This window comes from Crotalus tigris, unplaced genomic scaffold (genome assembly GCF_016545835.1).
Source record: "Crotalus tigris isolate CLP2741 ecotype Arizona unplaced genomic scaffold, ASM1654583v1 scf7180000018330.590113, whole genome shotgun sequence".
In the NCBI taxonomy this organism is placed as follows: domain Eukaryota; kingdom Metazoa; phylum Chordata; class Lepidosauria; order Squamata; family Viperidae; genus Crotalus; species Crotalus tigris.
In genome coordinates this window covers 272309-292923 of record NW_024096945.1, presented here as the reverse complement: position 1 = coordinate 292923, position 20615 = coordinate 272309, and the positions used below count along the sequence as shown (strand labels likewise).

Sequence of the window (20615 nt, the reverse complement as noted above, 5' to 3'; positions counted from 1 at the left end):
TCCAGTCTCTTCTTAAAAAGTTCCAGTGTTGGAGCATTCACCGCTTCTGGAGGCAGGTTGTTCCACTGGTTAATTGTTCTCACTGTCAGGAAGTTTCTCCTTAGTTCTAAGTTGCTTCTCTCCTTGATTAATTTCCATCCGTCGCTTCTTGTCCTTCCTTCAGGTGCTTTGGAGAATAAGTTGCCCCCCCTCTTTTGGGGGGCAGCCCCTCAGATATTGGAATGCTGCTATCAAGTCACCCCTCGTCCTTCTTTTCACTAAACTAGCCAATTCCTGAAAGTGTTCTCCATATGTTTCAGCCTCCACTTCCTAATCATCTTTGTTGCTCTTCACTGTATTGTTTCTAGAGTCTTAATATCATTTTTGTATCGTGGCGACCAAAACTGGATGCAGTATTCCAAGTGTGGTGTTATTAAGGCATTATAAAGTGATACTAATACTTCATGTGATCTTGATTCTCTCCCTCTGTCAATGAAGCCTAATTTTTTTTCATATTTATGCTTGTTTTTTTGTGGATGTGTTTGTGTCTATCTGTGCACTTGAATAGAACAATTACTTTTCGATAATTTATTTTACCTTTAGCCTGTTTTACTGGACTGTTTCTGACACTAAACAGTTAAAATTAGGCAGTTTGAATGCCCATTCAGAAAGAGAGAGAGAGAGAAAAAAAATTAAGGCTGCAGTGGGTGCCATCCATCTGCCATCCATCTGTAGTTCCCCCACTACTCCACAGGGTTATCTTCAGACTGAGTGTGGCTAACGTTTCTAGACTCTTTTTTTTTTTTTACTTTTCTGAGTTAATTGGGGTTTGTAAAGATGTGCGGGGTGAAAAATGTTGCTGTCCATGAGTGTTCTTTTAAATTGACTGGTATTTTTACCGAGGCCGTTGAAACTTTGAACCATTGTTAAACAAACGGTCATAAGTCGAGGACTACCTGCAGTCATTTCTCTAAAGGGCTGGAAGCCGCAATAAAGCGATGCAGCAAAGAGTATTCTGGCTGACTGTGTCCTTTCTCAGAATGTTGTGTTCCTGTCCATCTACGAAAATTTGCTCCGTCGTCTTTGGATTATTTTAGTTTCGGTCTTCCTTGTTCTTAACCTCCATCCACACGTTAAGAGTTTTCCCCCTAAAGATCTTTCTTATTTTTGCCTCTGTCAGCACAGTATCCTTTTTTGATCTGCCCTCTGAAACCTCCCTGAATGGGGTTTGATTGCAGGAAGACCAGCCTGTCTTTAATGAACTTGCAAATAACATATAGATGACGCGTCTCTAGTTCCCCCTGGAAGGTTCTGCTTTGGTTGCTTAAATGTGACGAATGGATTTTGGAACCCACTGGTGGATTTTGTCAACCGCCAGACCTACTGATAGGCCTTTCCGTGTGACCATTTAGGGTTCATGTAGATATAGATGGCTAAGGTGGAAAGCAGACATCGCTGACAATCAGAACGGATCGTGAGTAAATTGCCCTTAAAAGTCTTCAATTATTCCCATCTTTGCAAGGACAACCAACCGTGGCTGCAAAAAACGGTGGCTCAACCCAATTTCAGTGGGTGGTCTTTTTCTTCCTTTTCAACATTAGGTGTCACTCTTCTTCCTTTGCAGCAATTCGGGCTTAAATGGGGAGTGGGGGCTGGTGGGAGAGAGAGAGAGAGCGCTCTCATAATTGATCCTCTGCTAGGCCATCTCCTTCATGGCACGTTCTGGCATTAAAGTGCCTTTCCTGGATGAGAATAAATGGTTTATTCCTGGAATGAATGGAAGCGACACCCCAGTGCTGACTTTCCAAGCTGGGTCCAAGGAGAGAATGGCTCTAAGATGCTCACCCTGAACTGGTTTGTGAACATGGAGCAGGTTAGGCTGTGGTGCGTGCAGGGTGTGGGCCAAAAAGTCAAGATGGTGGCCACCACAGTGCAGTGAAAGCTCTGCTTTTTAAAATTTGCAAATTGAAACACGGCAGAACTTTGATTGCGCCGTAATGGCGGCCATCTTGAGTTAGCCATCACTTAGGTCAGCTAAGTAGTTCTTCCTCTGGGAGTAGTATCTATTTTAATGACAATTCTATTAAAAATTAACAATTAAAAAGATAAAAACTAATATGAAGAAGGAAAAGAATCAAAATGAAAAAATAAAACGTGCAGGAAAGAAAAAAATAGAAAAGGAAGAAAAAAATGCAAATATAAGTAAAGATAGGAAAATTAATATAGAGAGAAGTGACTTCTCTTTCATCACAAGTGTAAACAATTTTAGTGACATTAACTTTTCTTAAAATACAACAAATGATTTCTTCTTCTCGTATTCTATCTCAATATCATTGTTCAGTCCCAGTCAGCAAAAATCGATTAACAATAATTAGAGATAACAATATATGTGTTTAATCTTGATCAAATAAACCAGTTTTATATACTTTCCTTTTACTTTTAATATTCTATCTTAGAACCTCATTTCTTTTCATTTTTTGTTTTGCCCCTTCTCACAAAATTCTTCAAAGTTTTAACAAGCCTCTTTTGTAAATCCAGCATTATCCGGGTTATTCTCTTAGTTTGTTATTTGAATAACCCCCCCTAGTTATTAATGTATCAGATGGCTTTTTTTATGTCCAGTGTAGCATCTTTTACCATATCATTCTTGTAGCCTTGTGATTTTAAAATCCACTTTCAAATCAATCTCCATCGTGCCAGATATAACTTATTACATTTTTCATAACATCTTTTAAACAGTCTATTTATAGAGATAGGCACTTTTATAATTAATTTCTTAATCCATTCTTCAAAAACAACCTTCAGTACAGTATATCCAATGTTAAAAATATTTTGCTTCATTCTGTATTGGTGAGTCAAATTTAATTGTTCTTCTCCTTTAATTGTAACCTTTAGTTCTCTCTAGTTCCCTCTAGTGTCCAACTTTCAAAGTCTTTTCAACTGTGGGTTTTAAAAAGAGGATTCTAAACAAAGCATTTTCCCATGGGAAGGATTCTAAAGATTAATTCCAAAATCATATTTCAAATCCATCTGGACCCTTAGTGCATTTTTAACTTTCAAAAAGCCCTTTTACTGTATATTCCAAAATATATTTTTTTTGGTCCTTAATCTTGTATTTAAAATTTATTTCTCTAAGGATTGAGGGAAACTCATTTGATGGTATAAAACTTTGACCCAAAGTTCCTAACAGCAGAAAATCAGTTAACAAGCAATATCCAAAAGTGATTAGAAATTATACAAATCCAGTATCCTTAAAGGTGCCAGCTGTCTATTTGCAAGGTGTCTATTCCCTTATCTCACAGAGTACTAAACCCTCTGAAGACCACTGTCTTGTGACGTCCTTGTGAGGAGCAACTGTTTGGAGAATTTGTGGGCAATCTTAACTCCTCTCCTTGTCTGGAGAGGAATTATGAAGAGCCAATCCACTCAGCAGCCTTTCATTCTGCTGTGGTTATCTGTTCCACTTCTAACCATTTCACTGTTTCTTACCTGGAAGTCCCTCTGAGAATACAATCCATAGTATTTATCAGTTGCTCTGAGCATGTGGATTATACCAGCGATCCCCACCTTTTTTGTCACTAGGGACCAGTTTCGTAGTAGATAATTTCTCCATAGACCACGAGGGGAGGAGGAGCACACAACCTAGCTCCTGTGCATGCATAGTTTTGCTTATGCAACGCTCATCTCCAGGTATATGGCCTGGTTTCTAACAGGCCATGGACCGGTACCGGTCTGCAGCCCTGGGGTTGGGGACCCCTGGATTATACGACAACCTTTTCTAATAAGAGACGTGGCCCAACCCCTTAGCCATTTTGATTGCTCTTCTTTCTCTTTTCCAACTTCACAATATCCTTTTGAATTTCATTGACCAAAAAGATTCATAATATTCTAAATGCATTTGTGCCATAGATTTCTGGAAAGACACTACAATAGTAGCAGCTTGATTGGGACCTTGGATAATGGAGCTCTGTGTGATCTATGAGTGCGGAGGATTTTATTGGGGCCTCAATCTTGTGATATTTTTCTTTCTTTTTTCTTTTTTAGTGATCTTGATAATTGTACTGTGTTTTTATCTTGCTTCACTGTCCAGAGTGCCTTTGGTGTAGATCAGTGGTTCTCAACCTGTGGGTTGGGACTCCATTTGGGGTCGAACGACCATTTCACGGGGGTCGCCAAACCATCCTGTCCGCCATTTTTTTCTCCTTTCCCTAGCTGTCCTACTCCCTCTTATTGGTGGCCACACCCACTTGGGGGTCACCACAACATGGGGAACTGTATTATGGGGTCACGGCATTAGAAAGGTTGAGAATCACTGGTGTAGATGATGATGATGATGATGATGATGATGTTTATATGCCATCAGGTCTGTGTGGATGCTTGTGACCAGATAGATACATTTTCTCCAGATGGATCAGTTCCCAACCAGATCCTTCAGGTCTTCCAATGGTTACCCATCACTTCTATAACTGTTAGGTGCGAAAAATCATGTCCACACATGCCATCCAATTAATATTATTTATTGCTTCTCATGCCTATGCATAGGAATCTTCTCAACTTAGCACCTGCTTGGAGTTAGATAAGGGTCCACAGAATTTAAAGGGGGTTGGTTTTAGTCTGCTTGTGGCTACATAGGGATTCTAGGCTAAGCCCTCTTTTAACTCCGCCTCCAGGTTCTGCCACTCTTTCTCCTATAGCAGTGGTGGCGAACCTGTGGCACGGGTGCCAGAGGCGGCACTCAGAGCCCTCTCTGTGGGCACACGTGCCATTGCCCCAGCCTTGCCTCCCCCCGTGACCCCCTCCTGATGCTGTGGGGCACGGGCAGAGGGCGTGGCTACCATGGTGCTGCTGGGTGATCTGCGGTGGGCCCTGGAGGCGGTGAGTGGCCCTGCGGGCACGTGGAGTGGGGGCGGAGCGAGGGCGGGGCAGGGGGTGGATCGGGGGCTCCTAAAAGGTTCGCCATCACTGTCCTATAGTAAATGAGTCCCTCCACCTTACTGCTGGTTGTCCTTTTCTTCTCTTTCCTTCCACCTTTCCCAGTGTCCGATTTTTCACCAGAGAGTTGGATCTTCGTGTAAAATGTGTCCAGAATAGGATAATTGGAGTCTAGTCATTTGTACCTTTGAATGAAACATTGGGTTGAGTTGTTCATTGTTTAGTTTTCTTGGCTGCTCACATTATTCTCGGGAATCTTTTCCAATACCAACATTCAAAACCTTCAAAAAAGGTAGTCCTTGACTTACGACCACAATTCAGCCCTAAATTTCCGTGGCTAAGCAAGACAGTTGTTCAGTGAATTTTGCCCCATTTTACAACTCTTGCCACAGCTGTTAAGTCAGTCATTGCACTTGTTAAATTAGTAGCCTGGTTGTTAAGTGAAACTGGCTTCCCCGTGGACTTTGCAAAAAGGGATTGCATGACAGCCCACAGGAAGTGCATGGATGTCACTTCCGGAAGTCCATTCTAGGCCTCGGAGGTCCAGGCCTGCATCCACGCAGAGAACCGGATGTTTAGGTATTTGAATCCCACTACGGAGGTAGTCCTCAACTTACAACTTGTTGCTTAACAATTATTTGGAATTACGATAGACCCTCTCCCAAAAGCTATTTATGTCCTGTTTTCAAAATTACGATGGCTGCACCCGTCACGGTCACGATCACATGATTGCATTTTGGATGCTTGGCAATTTTACGGCTGTTATCAGCTTCCTGCAATCAATCACAGGACTCCTTTTGTGACTTTTTGCCGGTTCCCGGCCTTTGTTTTCAGTTTCTGGCAAAAAGCACCCATTGGGGAAAATCCATGCACTTAATGACCACTGTCCTCACTTCGTGACCACAGTGTTTGCTCAAGGACCACTGCAAAAAAAAATGTGAGAAAATTGATCTATTAACGTGATGCCTTGACTTACGGCTGCAATCAAGGGCACACTTGTCATAAGTCGAGGACGACTTGTAAAAACACACATTTTATTTATTTATTTAATTTCTCTTTGCCAGTGACCTCCAGTATGATGTTTGGTTCCTCCCCTCCTTCCCCCCCACCCTTTGCCATTTTCTTGCCTCCTGTCGTTACTAATTCAGATCTCAACTACAAATAAGTAAAGAGATTTTGATCCAGCATCCATCATGTTGTGCTTGCTTACATTCCGTTCGGTTTGCCTTTTAAAGGTCTGTGCTCCAAGTCCAGAGTCTTTCACCATCTCTATTTTTAACTCCCGTGAATAATAAGTTGTTGTCAGCAAACATGACCACCTCGGGGCTCCTGCCAAATATGGAATAAACTGATTTGCAATTGTTATATAGAGCAACGAGATTAAAGAACAGAATTCAAGGACAGATCTTTTTCTTGAAGATAACTCCTAATCTTTTTTATTATTATTATTATTGATCATCGCACAGTCAGCCAAGTGTTCAGACTGGATTTGGCATTTTGTCTACCTATCGAGTCCTTCCCAAGGACCTGGGATAGGCAGATGTGGATGTTTGATGGTATACAGATATCGTCGCAGGATGGAAGCAGTTCCTAGTAAGGCCGCTTTTTGCAATTGACTAATGGCGAATTTGTCAATGCCAATGATGGTGTTCAAGTGGTGCTCCAGTTGTTTTGGGATTGCACCCAAGGCGCCTATTACTATTGGTCATTCTATTTCTATTTGTAGGTCTTTGTATTTTGTTATCTTCTCCAGTTCTTTCTCGTCTATTCTGCTGTCTCCAGGCACTGCCACGTCCACTATCCATACTTTTTTGTTTTTCTTATCGACAATTGTTAAGTCCAGGGTATTATGTTGCAGGTCCCAGAGCAATTTAACATTTTCATTTTCTATGACTTTCTCTATTTTATGGTCCCACCAGTTCTTGTTTGCAGGCAAATGATATTTCACCATCACCATCACCATTGTTGTTGTTGTTGTTATTGTTAGTACTATTATTATTATCTAGCTAGAAATCCCCAATATAGGTTTTCTTCCTTTATGGTGTCTAGATTTCCTAAGCAGTCTTGATAGGGAATCTTGTCACCCTCACTTTTAAATAATCTAGACCAGTAGTTCTCAACCTTTTTAATGCCACGACCCTCAACTGGTCGTAAGTCGAGGACTACTCAACCGGTTGTAAGTCGAGGACTACTCAACTGGTGCAGCACCATTTGCAGAATGGGACTTTTGGCGGGCTCAGCACGGCAGAGACAGCCTGGACAATTCCTATTGGCTTTTGAAAGCCAATAGAATTAGACTCTATTCAAGAGAGTCTATTCTATTGGCTTTCAAAAACCGATAGAATAAAAGGGAGTAGCACAGCTAAGGAAAAGGGGAAAAAAATGACGGACTGCGTTGTTTGGCGACCCCATGAAATGGTCGTTCGACCCCAAATGGGGTCCCGACCCACAGGTTGAAAACCACTGGTCTAGACTCTAGATAAATACAGGTAGTCCTCAACATACGACCACAATGGAGCCCCAAATTTCTGTTGCTAAGCAAGACAGCTGTACAGTGACTTTTGTCCCATTTTACGACCATTCTTGCCACAGCTGTTAAGTGAATCGCTGCAGTTGTTAAGTTAGTAACACGGTTGTTAAGTGAATTTGGCTTTCCCGTAGACTTTATTTGTCAGAAGGTTGCAGAAGGTATTCACATGACCCAGGACTTTGCAACTGACATAAATATGAGAAAGTTGCCAAGCGTCTGAATTTTGATCACGTGACCACGGGGATGCTGCACGTGTAAAAAACAGCCATAAGTCACTTTTTTCAGTGCCCTTGTAGCTTCGAACGGTCACTAAATGAACAGTTTTGTAAGTGGAGGATGACCTGTAACATTTGTTGGAGCCCCCTTATCCATGCACCTCTCGACACAGCTAAAGTGCTTTGAAAGGTTACTGAAATAAACTTACCTTTTTAGAAACTACTTATTGTTTGACAGGTTTGACCCTTGGATCCAGAATACCACTTTTCATCAATTTTCCCAGAACAGACTTCAGTTTAAATGGCCTGTGGTTTCCTGGATTGTTCATGGATCTTTAAAAAAAATAAGCCTCATGTCATATGGTCCATTTTTCAGTCCTTTGGTACAGAGGCTTGTATTTAAGGTCACGTAACTGCTTGATCTTATGTCCTTTAAAAATCTGGGTTTTTTTTTTTTTTTTTTTTTGTGCTACCAGTTATATCTATTTATCCTCTAACAAGTAACTTTAAAAAAACTGTGCTCCAGATTGCCAGGTCCTGAAAATGGTTCTCCTGGATGCAAATTCCTAAGGCTGATGTTGACACTAAATGGATGATATTTGTTTGTTTGTTTGTATTCTGCCTTTATTGTTTTTATAAATAACGCAGGACTACGGACATATCCAACATACCTTCCTTCTTCTATTTCCCCCACCACAACGATCCTGTGAGGTGGGGTAGGCTGAGAAACAAGGACTGGTCCAAAGTCATCCAGCTGGCTTTCATGACTAAGGCGTGACAAGAACTCACAATCTTTTTCTGATTGGCCCAAAGTCATCCAATCAGCTTTCATGACAAAGGCAGGACTTAAAACTCACAGTTTCCTGCTTTCTAGACTGGTGCCTGGTGCCAGACAAATTGGCTTTATAATATATAGATGTATAGAATTAATTTTATCTCCAGTAGCTTAGTGACATGCTTCAAAAATCAGAAACTGCTGCGGAACAGCTTTCCTTCCAAAGTCTATACATCCCTGACTCAGTTGTGCTTTTGTAAAGCTGTAATAACTGAGTTTTCAGCAGGATTGGGATAAAATAAAATAATCTGCTGTCTGATAGTAACTTTTGGTCTTTGATTATTTATTTAGGGTTCCAATTCTCCTCCCTGATGTTCTATATAGCTGTTTAGGGGCAGTTCTTGTATTTATTTTGTTTATACTGTTCTTTTAACCTTAAAATGTAAGCCATTCCTGACTGAAGTTGCATGCAAATTGAAAAATACAAATCAAATATATTACAACTTAACTAACTCTTTGTAATTGTGTGTGCATAGAGTGGGGGAGAGTTTCAGGAACAGGCTAATGTGCAAAAAAGGACCTTTAATCTGATCTAGCACTATACTTAAGAGGTTGAACAATTTGTAAGCAACATCAGGTGGATGGATGGAGGGATGGATGGATGGATGGATGGAGAGAGAGAGAGAAAGAGAGAGAGATTGACAGAGATAGATAGAAAAGAGAAAGAGATAGAGAAACAGAGACGAGAGAGACAGACAGAAAATATTTTAAAAAGTGCTTTTGTGTACAGAACAGTAATATTTCCCTGGTTCAGGGGCCATTTTCCTCCTGCTGAAATTTACTATATCAGCTTCACACACTCTTATAACTTTGAGCACAATCCAAAGACGGTGTTCTTGGAATAATTTCAGTTCGTTTCAACTGTGCATGACATTACAGTGAGTGTCATGATTATCTGAAGCTTTGGCTATCGTGTCCCTTAAGCTGCCGTTTCCAGTGGGTGGGTATTGACTGGGAACGTATGTGAAAAATTATATACACCCCAGAATACAGGCTGAACGTTAAGTATCTTTCTTCCTTCCTTCTTCCTCTCTCTCACCCATGCTATTCCGAACTGCCGTTTGTTATCCAGGGAATCAATGTCTTCCCCACCACCGAGCCCTAATCACAGTTTGAAACATCAGAAATAATGATTGCTTCTGATCGGAGCTTGTGAATAATTCATTTGGTTTTGATTCCTCCCCCACCCCCAGTGCTGGCCAGTGAGACCTTACAGGCCAAATGGGTTTCTACAGGAAAATAATAAATAATGGCCCTACTTCTTCTGAAAATACAATGGCCCATATCATTTCACCAGCATACTCAGAAAGAAGAAAAGCAGTTCCCTTCTTTAGAGGCAATATTTCCTCTTACTTTTTCCCGATCTACCCTCCCCCCCATTTTTAACTTTTTTTTAATTTTTGCTGTGTTAATGATAGAAATGCCACCAAAAGATTATCTGGGAGAATAGCTTTTTTTCTCTTATTTTTTTGTGATTGAATAAAAATATCACAGAAGTCAAAGGGCTGGTTAAATCTGGGCACCGCATGGCACTGGATAATGTCAAGGAAAGCCTTGTCCTCAGTGATCCTACTCCATTCTGTTAGGTCTGTTAAAACAGGTCTGTTGTGCGATCTACCACTGTGCAAATTGCGAGGGTGTGGAGAATCTGGAGATGACATTTCGATTGCCATCTTAGGGATACTGTGATATGGAGGTCTCAGGAGAAGGAGTGGTATGATCTTTTTATGTCTACATTGTTGTACACCAGCTGGAGATGTGATGGAATGGAGTGGAATAGAATAGAATAGAATAGAATAGAATAGAATCTTTATTGAGAATAGACTAGACTAGGATAGGATAGGTCAGACTGGACTAGACTAGACTAAACTAGATTAGAATAGAATCTTTGTTGAGAATAGAATAGAACAGAAAAGAACAGAACAGAACAGAATAGAATAGAATAGTAAAGTTGGAAGGGACCTTGGAGATCTTCTAGTCCAACCCCCTGTTCAGGAAAAAAATGATAAAGTACAGATAGTCCTCAACTTATAACAGTTTGTTTAGTGACTGTTTGAACTTACAGTGGCACTGAAAAAAGTGCCCCCCCCCAAGCCACAGTCGAGTAAGACATCTGACTGCCCACCCAGCGACGCTCTTCCTCCTGTCCGACGTTTCCATTGTTGTGAGCATTTCTGTTGAGGATTGGCAGCAGGGATGGGGTGAGGGGTGTTTGGTTTTTATTCCCCCCCCCCATCTGCTGGGTGGTTGCAGCAGGTTTTGGTCACTTCACATGACCCTGGGACATTGTGACCATCATAAATATGAATCAGTTGCCAAGCATCTGAATGTAAATCACAAGACCCTGGAGATGCTGCAACATTCCAGCTGATCGGTGCTTCTTCTGGGCTCAGCAGAAGCACCAGGATCAGGGCTGCTTTCCAGCTGATTGGTGCTTCTTCAGGGCTCAGCAGAAGCACCAGGATCAGCGCCGAGCTCCAGCTGTAGCCTGGCGCTGATCCTGGCGCTTTCTCTGAGTCCTGACAGCCCTGCAGCTCCAGCCATCTCTCGCTCAGGCTTGTGCCGTGCTGCCACCGGTTCAGCTCATTCCCCTCCCCCGCTACCCCTTTTCTAGGATGGTCACATACTACCTGCCAGGTGCCAATGTACCACAGGTGGTACCCGTACCACTGGTTGAAAAGCCCTGCTCTAGTTTTGATAGAACTAGGTTTTGGGATGTTTCTTTTAGCAAATGCCTCATGTTCACATCTCACAATAGATCTATAGAGCAATCATGTAAACCAATCCCGGTGAGTCTATTGAAACTTATTTCCTAGAGGGAAGGGAAACAAATTTCAACTTTGCTTTATGCTATAGCTCAGGATCTTTAATTGCATACAATAAACCTTTATTCTTAGTTCTGTCTACTCAGATTTCTCAGTACCAGCACAAACTTCTGTTGCGTAGCTTGAATCCTTCAGTGTCAATGAGTCTTTGAGTTGGTCCCATAGTTGACAATGTCTGGGATTGGATGCTAAGCAGGTCAGGCCTTACTACTTGGATGGGAGAGGAAATTTAGTGTTGTAGACTGAATTGGAAAGTTGAAAACAACAGCAACCAACAAAACAATGACAAATATTATTGATATTATTACTACTGTAAGAAATCTACATGGATGTGTCTGTAAAGTCACCAGGAGTTCAGCTCCACTTGATTTTTTTTTTTTTAGTTTAATGCAACCTGATTGTACTTAGATTGGAATTAAATCAATGCTTTGTTCTGTCCTCCTTGAATCCAAGCTTATATACTCTACTTTGACCTTGCTTACTAATAAGTTTACAAAATGCAGATGCTGTTCTAAAAACTTCTGCTTCCTGAACTGGGGTCTCTTTGTCTCAGTGCAGCATGCTAGCTGGGGAATTCTGGGAGTTGAAGTCCACCCATCTTAAAGCATGCTGATTGGGGAATTCTGGGAGTTGAAGCCCACCCATCCTTTTTTTTATTAAAAGTTTTAAAATTTTTATCCAATATATATCCCAAATCCCTCCCCCCCTCCCCCCACTTCCCAGAGCTGATTACAGGGTTACAAATAAACAATCATAATCTAACTAACATTACCCAACTATACTAACAATCAAATCCATAGCTAGCTGGGGAATTCTGGGAGTTGAAGTCCACCCATTTAAAGCATGCTAGCTGGGGAATTCTGGGAGTTGAAGTCCAGCCATCCTAAAGCATGCGGATTGGAGAAACCCATTTTAAGGCACGCTGGCCTGGAATTCTGGGAGTTGAAGTCCACACAATTGGAAGTTCCCAAGTTTGAAAAACAATGCTCTAATCCTAGCAGTAATCTATAATGCAACATCAACCATTCTCATTTTTGCAGATTGGAATGGTGGCTTGGCGCATGACTCTCAAGTCTCCTGAGTATCCAGATGGCCGAGACGTCGTTGTCATTAGCAATGACATCACATATAAGATCGGGTCTTTCGGCCCCCAAGAAGACTTGCTTTTTCTCAGAGCCTCAGAGCTGGCTCGGGTGCAAGGTATCCCCCGGGTTTATGTCGCTGCCAACAGCGGGGCCAGGATTGGCTTGGCTGAAGAAATTCGTCACATGTTCCATGTCGCATGGGAAGATCCAGCCGACCCCTATAAGGTAAGGATCTTTGGAAGCATGGTATGATGGTGGGGGTTGGAATGAGTTTTCAGAGAGGAAAAGTAATTTAAATTAAAATACATTTCTCTCATTCTCTTGGGTGTGTGCACATGCATGTAGGTGCACAAAAGACACCTTGCTACTTTCAAGAGTTGCATCCAAGGAGTCAGGAAAGTTGACTGTAGTCTAGTCGTATAAGCAGAATTAGTACAGGTAGACCTTGACTTACAATCATTCATTTAGTGACAGTTCGAAGGTTCAGTGGAACTGGAAAAAAATGACTTAGGACCATTTTTCAGACTTAACAACCATTGCAGCATCCCCGTAGTCACATGGTCAAAATTCAGACACTTGACAACTGGCATGTATGTATGATAGTTGTAGTGTCCCTAGGTCATGTGATCGCCTTTTGCGACCTTCTGACGAGCAAACTCAATGGGGAAGTCAGATTCACTTAACAACCCGGTTACTAATTTAACAACTGCAGCGATTCATTTAACTGTAGCAAGAAAAGTTGTAAAATGGGGCAAATTTTCACTTATCTGTCTTGCTCAGCAGTGGAAAGTTTGGCTCTATTGTGGTCGTAAGTCGAGGACTACCTGCACTTTCATATAATCACAAGGAGAATTAGAAACCTAGTTTGTTTTTAGTGCAGAACTGAAATCGCTATTGTTCAGTTAATCTCGTGAATTTTAAAAGCCTCTTTAACGTCATTTGCATCCACAAATCATGTATAGTTATTTTAACACAGGGGTCCCCAACCTGTGGGCCACGGCCCAGGAGTGGGCCATGGCCTTCTGGCCACTGGGCCATATGACAGGCTGGCCAGTGCGTGCACATGTGTGCGCGCACTCCCCCATTCATGCTGGCGCTGCAGCCATGGAGCACGGAAACAGGATGCCAACCCACGGGGCGCAAAAACGGGACACTGCCGTGCCATGGGGTGAAAAACGGGCTGCCACCATACCTTGGGGCACAAAAATGGGATGCTGCCACGCTGCGGGGCGCAAAAATGGGCCACCGCCACGTTGCAGAAAAAGTGTTGCCGTGCTGTGGGGCACGGAAATGGGGTGTTGTACTGTGCAAAAATGGGGTAGGGTTAGCGAGTATTATGCAAGTGCCAGCTCCGCCCTGTTTTCATCACACGTGTGCTTGCAGCCCCATGCACTTGCACGCACGCGCACGCCCGTGTAAAATGGTTCCCCCTCCCTTTCCCTCCGGTCCGCCAACTGAGAAAGATTGGTGACCTCTGTTTTAACAGATGTATTTCTTTACCAAATATTGTTATTTAGATGTGCAGTGTAGGTTTGGGATAAGACTAGCAGAACTTCCTTTATGCTATTCTTACCTTTACTTCACCCCTTCCTTTTTGCAGGGATTCAAGTATCTATACCTAACTCCTCAAGATTATAAGAAAGTTAGTGCCTTGAACTCAGTACATTGTGAACATGTGGAAGATGGAGGAGAATCAAGGTATGTAACTCTAAAAGTCTCATAATCAGAGTTGTTCAGTTCAAAAGTTGCAGCCTTGCTGTGCTCTTTCAATTCAGGACTTTCCAGCAGATGCCCATTTTGGTGGAGGTGGCAAAATAGCAATCCAAACAATTCTGTCAGAAAGAGAGGAGGTGACTACAACATACAAACACATACATGCATACAAACATATTGTAGAGCAGTGTTTTTCAAACTTAAAAACTTGTGGACTTGGGGTTATCCTAGAGCAGACATGTCAAACACAAGGCCCGGGGGCCAGATGCGGCCCGCGAAGTGGTTTCATGTGGCCCGCGAAGCCATCCTGGAAACAGTGAGGGAACGGCCCCCACTGCCTTGGCCCTGGCCCAGGCTGGCCGGGAGCCAATGTACAATTTTGTGGTGGCCATCTATGCTGAAATGCATTCAGTCTTAGCTCCACAAGGCCGTCTAGAAACAGCGAGGAATCAGCCCCTGCTGTGTCGGCCACGCCCCCTGGGTGCATGCCGGGGAAGTGTCACCCTTTGTGAGGAATGAAGAAATGGACCGTGCCTTGGTGCTTGCCCCGGTCCCACCCCCTTCTGCCAGAGACCCTCAGATCTGTCCCACTCCTGCCCAGGCTCCCACAGGCACCCTTGATGCGAACGATGTAGAGCTGGCCATGCCACCCAATAGGCCACACCCACTCCATCCACGCCCACCCAGTAGGCCGCACCCACCCTGGCCATACCCACCCGGCCCCCCAAGGGCAACCGCGGTGCTGATGCGGCCCTCAATGAAATTGAGTTTGATACCCCTGTGCTAGAGACAAAGGTAGAGAAGTTTGAGAAACATTATATTTTAGAACGAACATTACATTTCAGGCTGACTATATTTTTACCCCATTTTGTTTACTGTAATCATCTAAGATTATATTATAAGGAGAAAAATAATTGTAGTGGCAAAAGAACTTCAATGATAAGTCAATGTTTTATTTAACTTAAACAGATAAACATAATGAGCAGGCGAAAAAGCAGCAGGAGCAACTTCCGACTTCCCGCAGGCTTCTCCAATGACTTTGCTTTTGGGGAAGCTGGTAGGAAGCATCAGAAAACATGATCACATGACTGTGGGCTGCCATGGCCACAATTTTGTGGATAAAACTGGTGTGAATATCATGGAAATATAAATTCCCTAGGAGTAATGTGTCCCAGATTTTTTTTATGCATTCTTTAAATTAGTACATTTGAAGTACCTTGATTCAAAAATTGTGATGGTATACAAATAGTCCTTGATTTATAATAGTTCATTTAGTGACCGTTCAAAGTTACGACGACACTGAAAAAAGTGATTTATGACCCTTTTTCATACTTACGACCGTTGCAGCATTCCCACGGTCACATGATCAAAATTTGAATGCTCGGCAACTAATTCACATTTATGACGGTTGCAGTGTCCTGGGGTCACCTGATCCCCTTTTGCGACAAGCAAAGTCAATCGGAAAGCCAGATTCACTTAATAACTGTTACTAATTTAACAACGGCAATGATTCACATAACAACTGTGGCAAGAAAGGTCATAAAATGAGGTAAAACTCACTTAACGACTGTCTCAGCAATATAAATTTTTGACTCAATTGTGGTCATAAGTCGAGGACTGCCTGTAATGCACTGTTTGGGCCATGGGTAGGCAACCTTGGCTCTTTTATGACTCATGGACTTCAACTCCCAGAATTCCTGAGCCAGCATGGCTCAGCATGGAAACCTCTCCCTTTCTCCTCAGCATGGCTGGCTCAGGAATTCTGGGAGTTGAAGTCCACGAGTCATAAAAGAGCCAAGGTTGTCTACTCCTGGACTAGATCAGTAGTGGGCAACCTTGGCTCTTTATGACTCGTGGACTTCAACTCCCAGAATTCCTGAGCCAGCCATGCTGAGGAGAAAGGGAGAGGTTTCATGCTGAGTCATGCTGGCTCAGGAATTCTGGGAGTTGAAGTCCATGAGTCATAAAAGAGCCAAGGTTGCCTATCCCTGATTTGGGCTAACCTGAGAGAGAAAGATTATATTTTTGAATTGTATTGGTTTGTTTTGGTTTCTTTTTGTTTGTTGGTTTTGGAATATAATGAAGGTTATTATATTTAGATATTAAATATCCATAGGAGACCAACAAGGAAGATGTGAGTAGTTGAATGCTATATAGTAATCCAGCTAGGAACTACTAGTATTTTAGTGCCAAATATGACATTTGTGGGTGTTTTTTTTCTCTTCTGCTCCCTGACCTTTCCTCCCACTCTGTATCAGGTATAAAATTACAGATATTATTGGAAAAGAAGATGGCCTGGGGACTGAGAACCTGAGAGGATCTGGCATGATTGCTGGAGAATCATCCCTTGCTTATGAAGAAATCATCACAATTAACTTGGTAAATCCATAATTGTGAGGTGGGATGGGGAGGTTAGGAGGGGAGAAGGTAAGGAAGATAAGGCCTTCATTGGCTTCGTACTCCTAGATTGGAGCAGCTGCGATCAGCAGGGCCTTTCAAGTGTTGGCCCCACCAGCAGACGCCTACTACTCACGCCACTTCTGGCAGAGAGCTGTATAGACCTCCAAGATGCCACGTGAAAAGCAGTGGCAGCTTTGGCAGAGCCCTTCTTCCCATCTGTGCCGTTTCCCATGTGGGTCTCACTTAAGGAAGAGATGGAGCCGTGGGAGAGGCTAAGAAGGTCTTTGCAGGATGGTTATGAGGCGGACTGGATGTGATGAGATCAGAAAGGGCCGTTCCCATTTTGTTTTGGGGAGATTGTGCGACAGGGGCTCCCTTGGCAGGACATAGCCAGCCAGATCATTTGAAGACTTGGAGTCTCGTTCAGGCTGGAATAAGTTTGGCAAGGCTCAGCATTCAGAGTTTATTGACAAGTCATTTATTGGGCCGATTTCCACTGTACTCCTCCCCTTGGGGAAATAAATTGTGAATTATTTATTATTAGCCTTCCTTCCTTCTCTCCCTCCCTCATTCCCTCCTTCCTTCCCTCCCTCCCCCCTCCTTCCTTCCATCCTTCCCTCCCTCCTTCCTCCTTCCTTCCTTCCCCTTTATCTTTATGTTCTTTTTTCCATCTGTCACGTTCCCTCCCTCCCTCCCTTCCTTCCCTCCTTCCTTCCTTCCCTCCTTCCTTCCTTCCCCCTTCCTCCCTCCTTCTTTCCTTCCCCTTTATCTTTACGTTCTTTTTTCCATCTGTCACATATTCCTTTCTTCCTTCCCTCCCTCCTTCCTTCCATTCTTCCCTCCCTCCTCCTTCCTTCCTTCCCCTTTATCTTTATGTTCTTTTTTCCATCTGTCACATGTTCCCTCCCTCCTTCCTTCCTTCCCCCTCCTTCCCTCCCTCCCTCCCTCCCTTCCTCCCTTCCTTCCCTCTTTCCTTCCTCCCTTCCTTCCCTCCTTCCTTCCCCCTTCCTCCTTCCTTCCTTTTCCTTCCTTCCTTCCCTTCCTCCCTCCCTCCTTCTTTCCTTCCCCTTTATCTTTACGTTCTTTTTTCCATCTGTCACATCTTCCTCCCTCCCTCCCCTCTTTCTCTCTCTCTCTCTCTCTCTCTCCCTCCCTCTCCCTCTCCCTCTTTCCCTCTCCTCAGCCATCAACTCAAGGTAACAAACATACTCCTTCCTCCTCCTCCTCTTTTCCTCACAATAACAACACTGTGAGCTGTGTTGGGTGGAGAGAAAGTGATGGGCCCGAAGTCCCCGAGCCGGCTTTCATGCCTAAGGGAGACCTAGAACTCAGAGCCTCCTGGTTTCCATCCAGTACCTTCACCTGTACACCAGACCTGTTCCCATTAAGAAGAGACGTCTTTTTCGAAAATTTGAGGCATTCACTTGAGATGCTTTCCAGGCCAAATCAGGCAGATTGTTCACGAAACAAAAGCCTTGGCTGCAGAGATGGGCATTCTGCTTCGAAAATAAACAGTCCCTTCCTGTTCTGGCACTTCCTTGCATTCCTGTGTTGAGTGCAAAGCGTTCACCAAAAATGCTGCAGAGTTGACCTGAATATGCATTTGGATTTATTTATTTTGTTTTTAGGTGACCTGCCGTGCCATTGGAATTGGGGCTTATGTTGTCCGGCTGGGACAAAGGACAATCCAGGTGGAAAATTCACATATAATCTTGACCGGTGCTGGAGCACTCAATAAAGTAAGCCTTTTTCTTGTGGATCGTGATTTTAAAACAAGGGCCTCCAAACTTGGCAACTTTAAAGCTTGTGGACTTCAACACCCAGAATTCCTCAGCCAGTCATGGAGGCCCCTGTTGCACAATACAAATTGACAGAAATTGTTGGCCAACCCTCTGTTTGCTAAAGTTGTTTAGATTAGAACTCACAGCCTGGTGGTTGAAATCCTTATCTTCCTGCTGTTGAAATTACCTAGAAGAAATGGGATCAACAGGGTGCAACTCGCTTAACAACTGTCTTGCTTAGCAATGGAAATTTTGGGCTCCTTTGCGGTCGTAAGTCAAGGACTACCTGTAGAACAGAAACACCCAACCAATATATGAATACGGACGCCCACGTTAGAATTTTTGGGATATTGACTTTCAGTTTCAGGCTTCAGGTCCAGATTGTGAAAATGTGTAAGAGCCCTGTTGCGTAAGAAGGAACACAATGTTTTCTCTCTTGGTGGCAAGGACTTCATATTCCACTGGGAAAAGCTACAGAAGGGCTTGATATTAAATTAGCACAATCTTAAGGCTTCCTTTCCTGCTCTGGATAACTCTCAAAGACGAATGAAGGCGAATCTACGTGTCCCAGGATAATGTCGCAGGATCCAATCTGGGTAGGTCACCAGGACCAACAGTTGGTTAGTCTTCCGAGCTTTGAGACTCGTGCTGGAGCCCATCCTCTGTGAACTTCTCTCCCACCAGGATGTGTGTTTTGGTCTATCGCAGTGGTGGCGAACCTATGGCATGTGTGCCAGAGGCGGCACTCGGAGCCCTCTCTGTGGGCACGTGCGCTGTTGCCCCAGCCCCGCCTCCCCCTGCGACCCCCTCCTCACCAGCAGCCCCCACCAGAGGAGAGTCGCCCCCAGGTGCAGCTCGCACAGAGCAGCGCAGCCAAGGACATGGCAGCCGGGCAGCAGAGACAAGACTCTGCCCTCGTGCCCCATTGCACGCAGATGATGTTGCGGGGTGTGGGCGGAGGGCATGGCTGCCATGGCGCTGCAGGGCCGCCTGAGCGATCTGCGGCAGGCCATGGAGGCAGTGGGTGGCCCTGAGGGCGGGCGGGGCAGGGGACAGGCAGGGGCAGAGCAGGGGCGGGGGGTGGCACACGGTCTCTAAAAGATTTGCCATCACTGGTCTATCATATTTGTGAGATGCCTGTTTGTGTGTGGCTTTTTACTTGTTGATTGTGGTATTGATTGAGGGCAATTAATCAACAACTAACAAGCTACACCCATCCAGGCACCCCACAAATACGTTGCACAGAATAATGGCCCATCTTCCCCCATTCTGAAGAGAGAGAGAGAGAGGCGAGTCCGAAAGTTCGGAAGACTAAACCGTCAGTCCTGGCGACCGACCCAGATTGGATCCCGCAACTCTCAAAGATGCACTCTCCGTGTCCACGCCCATCCCTGTGGGGTTTGCACATCCCGAGACCCGTGGAAAAGACACAAGATGCCAATTGAAAGGCTTTCTCTTGCCCCCGTCCTTCCGCGAGCAGAATGGCCCATTGTGCGATGCAGATTCCTGCTTCTGTTTTATTGAGATCCGCCCGCTCTTCTCTCGGTGAGCCTGCTGGTTCTCCAGCCACTGCTCCTGCAGAATAATGACCCCTCTCTAAGAGAAAAGCGAGGCCGGCTTGCTGGCAGCCTGTGTGCAATATACCTGAATGAATTGTCCCCTGGGGATGAAAGTGGCCCAACCTCCTAGCCATCCCACTTTAGGTTTTAAACAGGGTTGGAAGCAGGAGTCAAAGGCTACGGCTCTTAAATCACCACACCACCCAGGCAGCAGCTGTTTGAGATTTATGCTCAAGAGCCCAGTTCTTGTGCCGCAGAAGAGAGAAACAATTTGCCCTTGAATTACAGACGGAGGCAGGGGGGGGGGAGAGAGAGAGACGACAAGGGGAAGCAGGTGGCAGAGTGGGGGGGGGCGATTCCACTTTTATTTTTCTTTCTTTGGGTAGCAATCTGATTCTGGGGATTTGCAGCGCAGCCACGACAAAGATTGGAGGAGGTTGTTGTGACTGTTGTGGCACCCTGGGCCAAGGGTTCAAGGAGATGGAGACCTTTCCTTTGATGAAAAGGGATCAGTGGGGAGAGTTAAGCAATGCACTTAAAAATAATGAAAATAGAGATGCATCAGCTTGGCCCCGGTGGGTGGGGAGGGGCTGGTGGGGAAGGTTGCTTGTGCTGGTTGCATTTTTAAGAATCGGAGTTTGGACAGTAGACTCTTGGCTGGAGATTTGGGCAGCCCAAGGACCAGCTCAGCCAAAGGTATTATTTTGGGGTGGGTTTTTTTTTTTTTTTTGCTTCTGCTGGGAGAGATTCGATGGGAATCC

The 20615-nt window shown here is 44.1% G+C and overlaps 1 protein-coding gene across 5 annotated transcripts in view; it reads left to right on the top strand.

Moving 5' to 3' along the window:
* Positions 1-20615, top strand: part of ACACA (acetyl-CoA carboxylase alpha) — a 268972-nt gene that overhangs the window by 173252 nt on the left and 75105 nt on the right. For all 5 annotated transcript variants that reach the window (XM_039350417.1, XM_039350415.1, XM_039350416.1 and 2 more), the window contains 4 exons: positions 12357-12626; positions 14002-14099; positions 16373-16493; positions 18143-18253. In XM_039350417.1, the coding sequence (XP_039206351.1) occupies positions 12357-12626; positions 14002-14099; positions 16373-16493; positions 18143-18253 (600 nt within the window). The remainder of the gene's footprint in view (positions 1-12356; positions 12627-14001; positions 14100-16372; positions 16494-18142; positions 18254-20615) is intronic.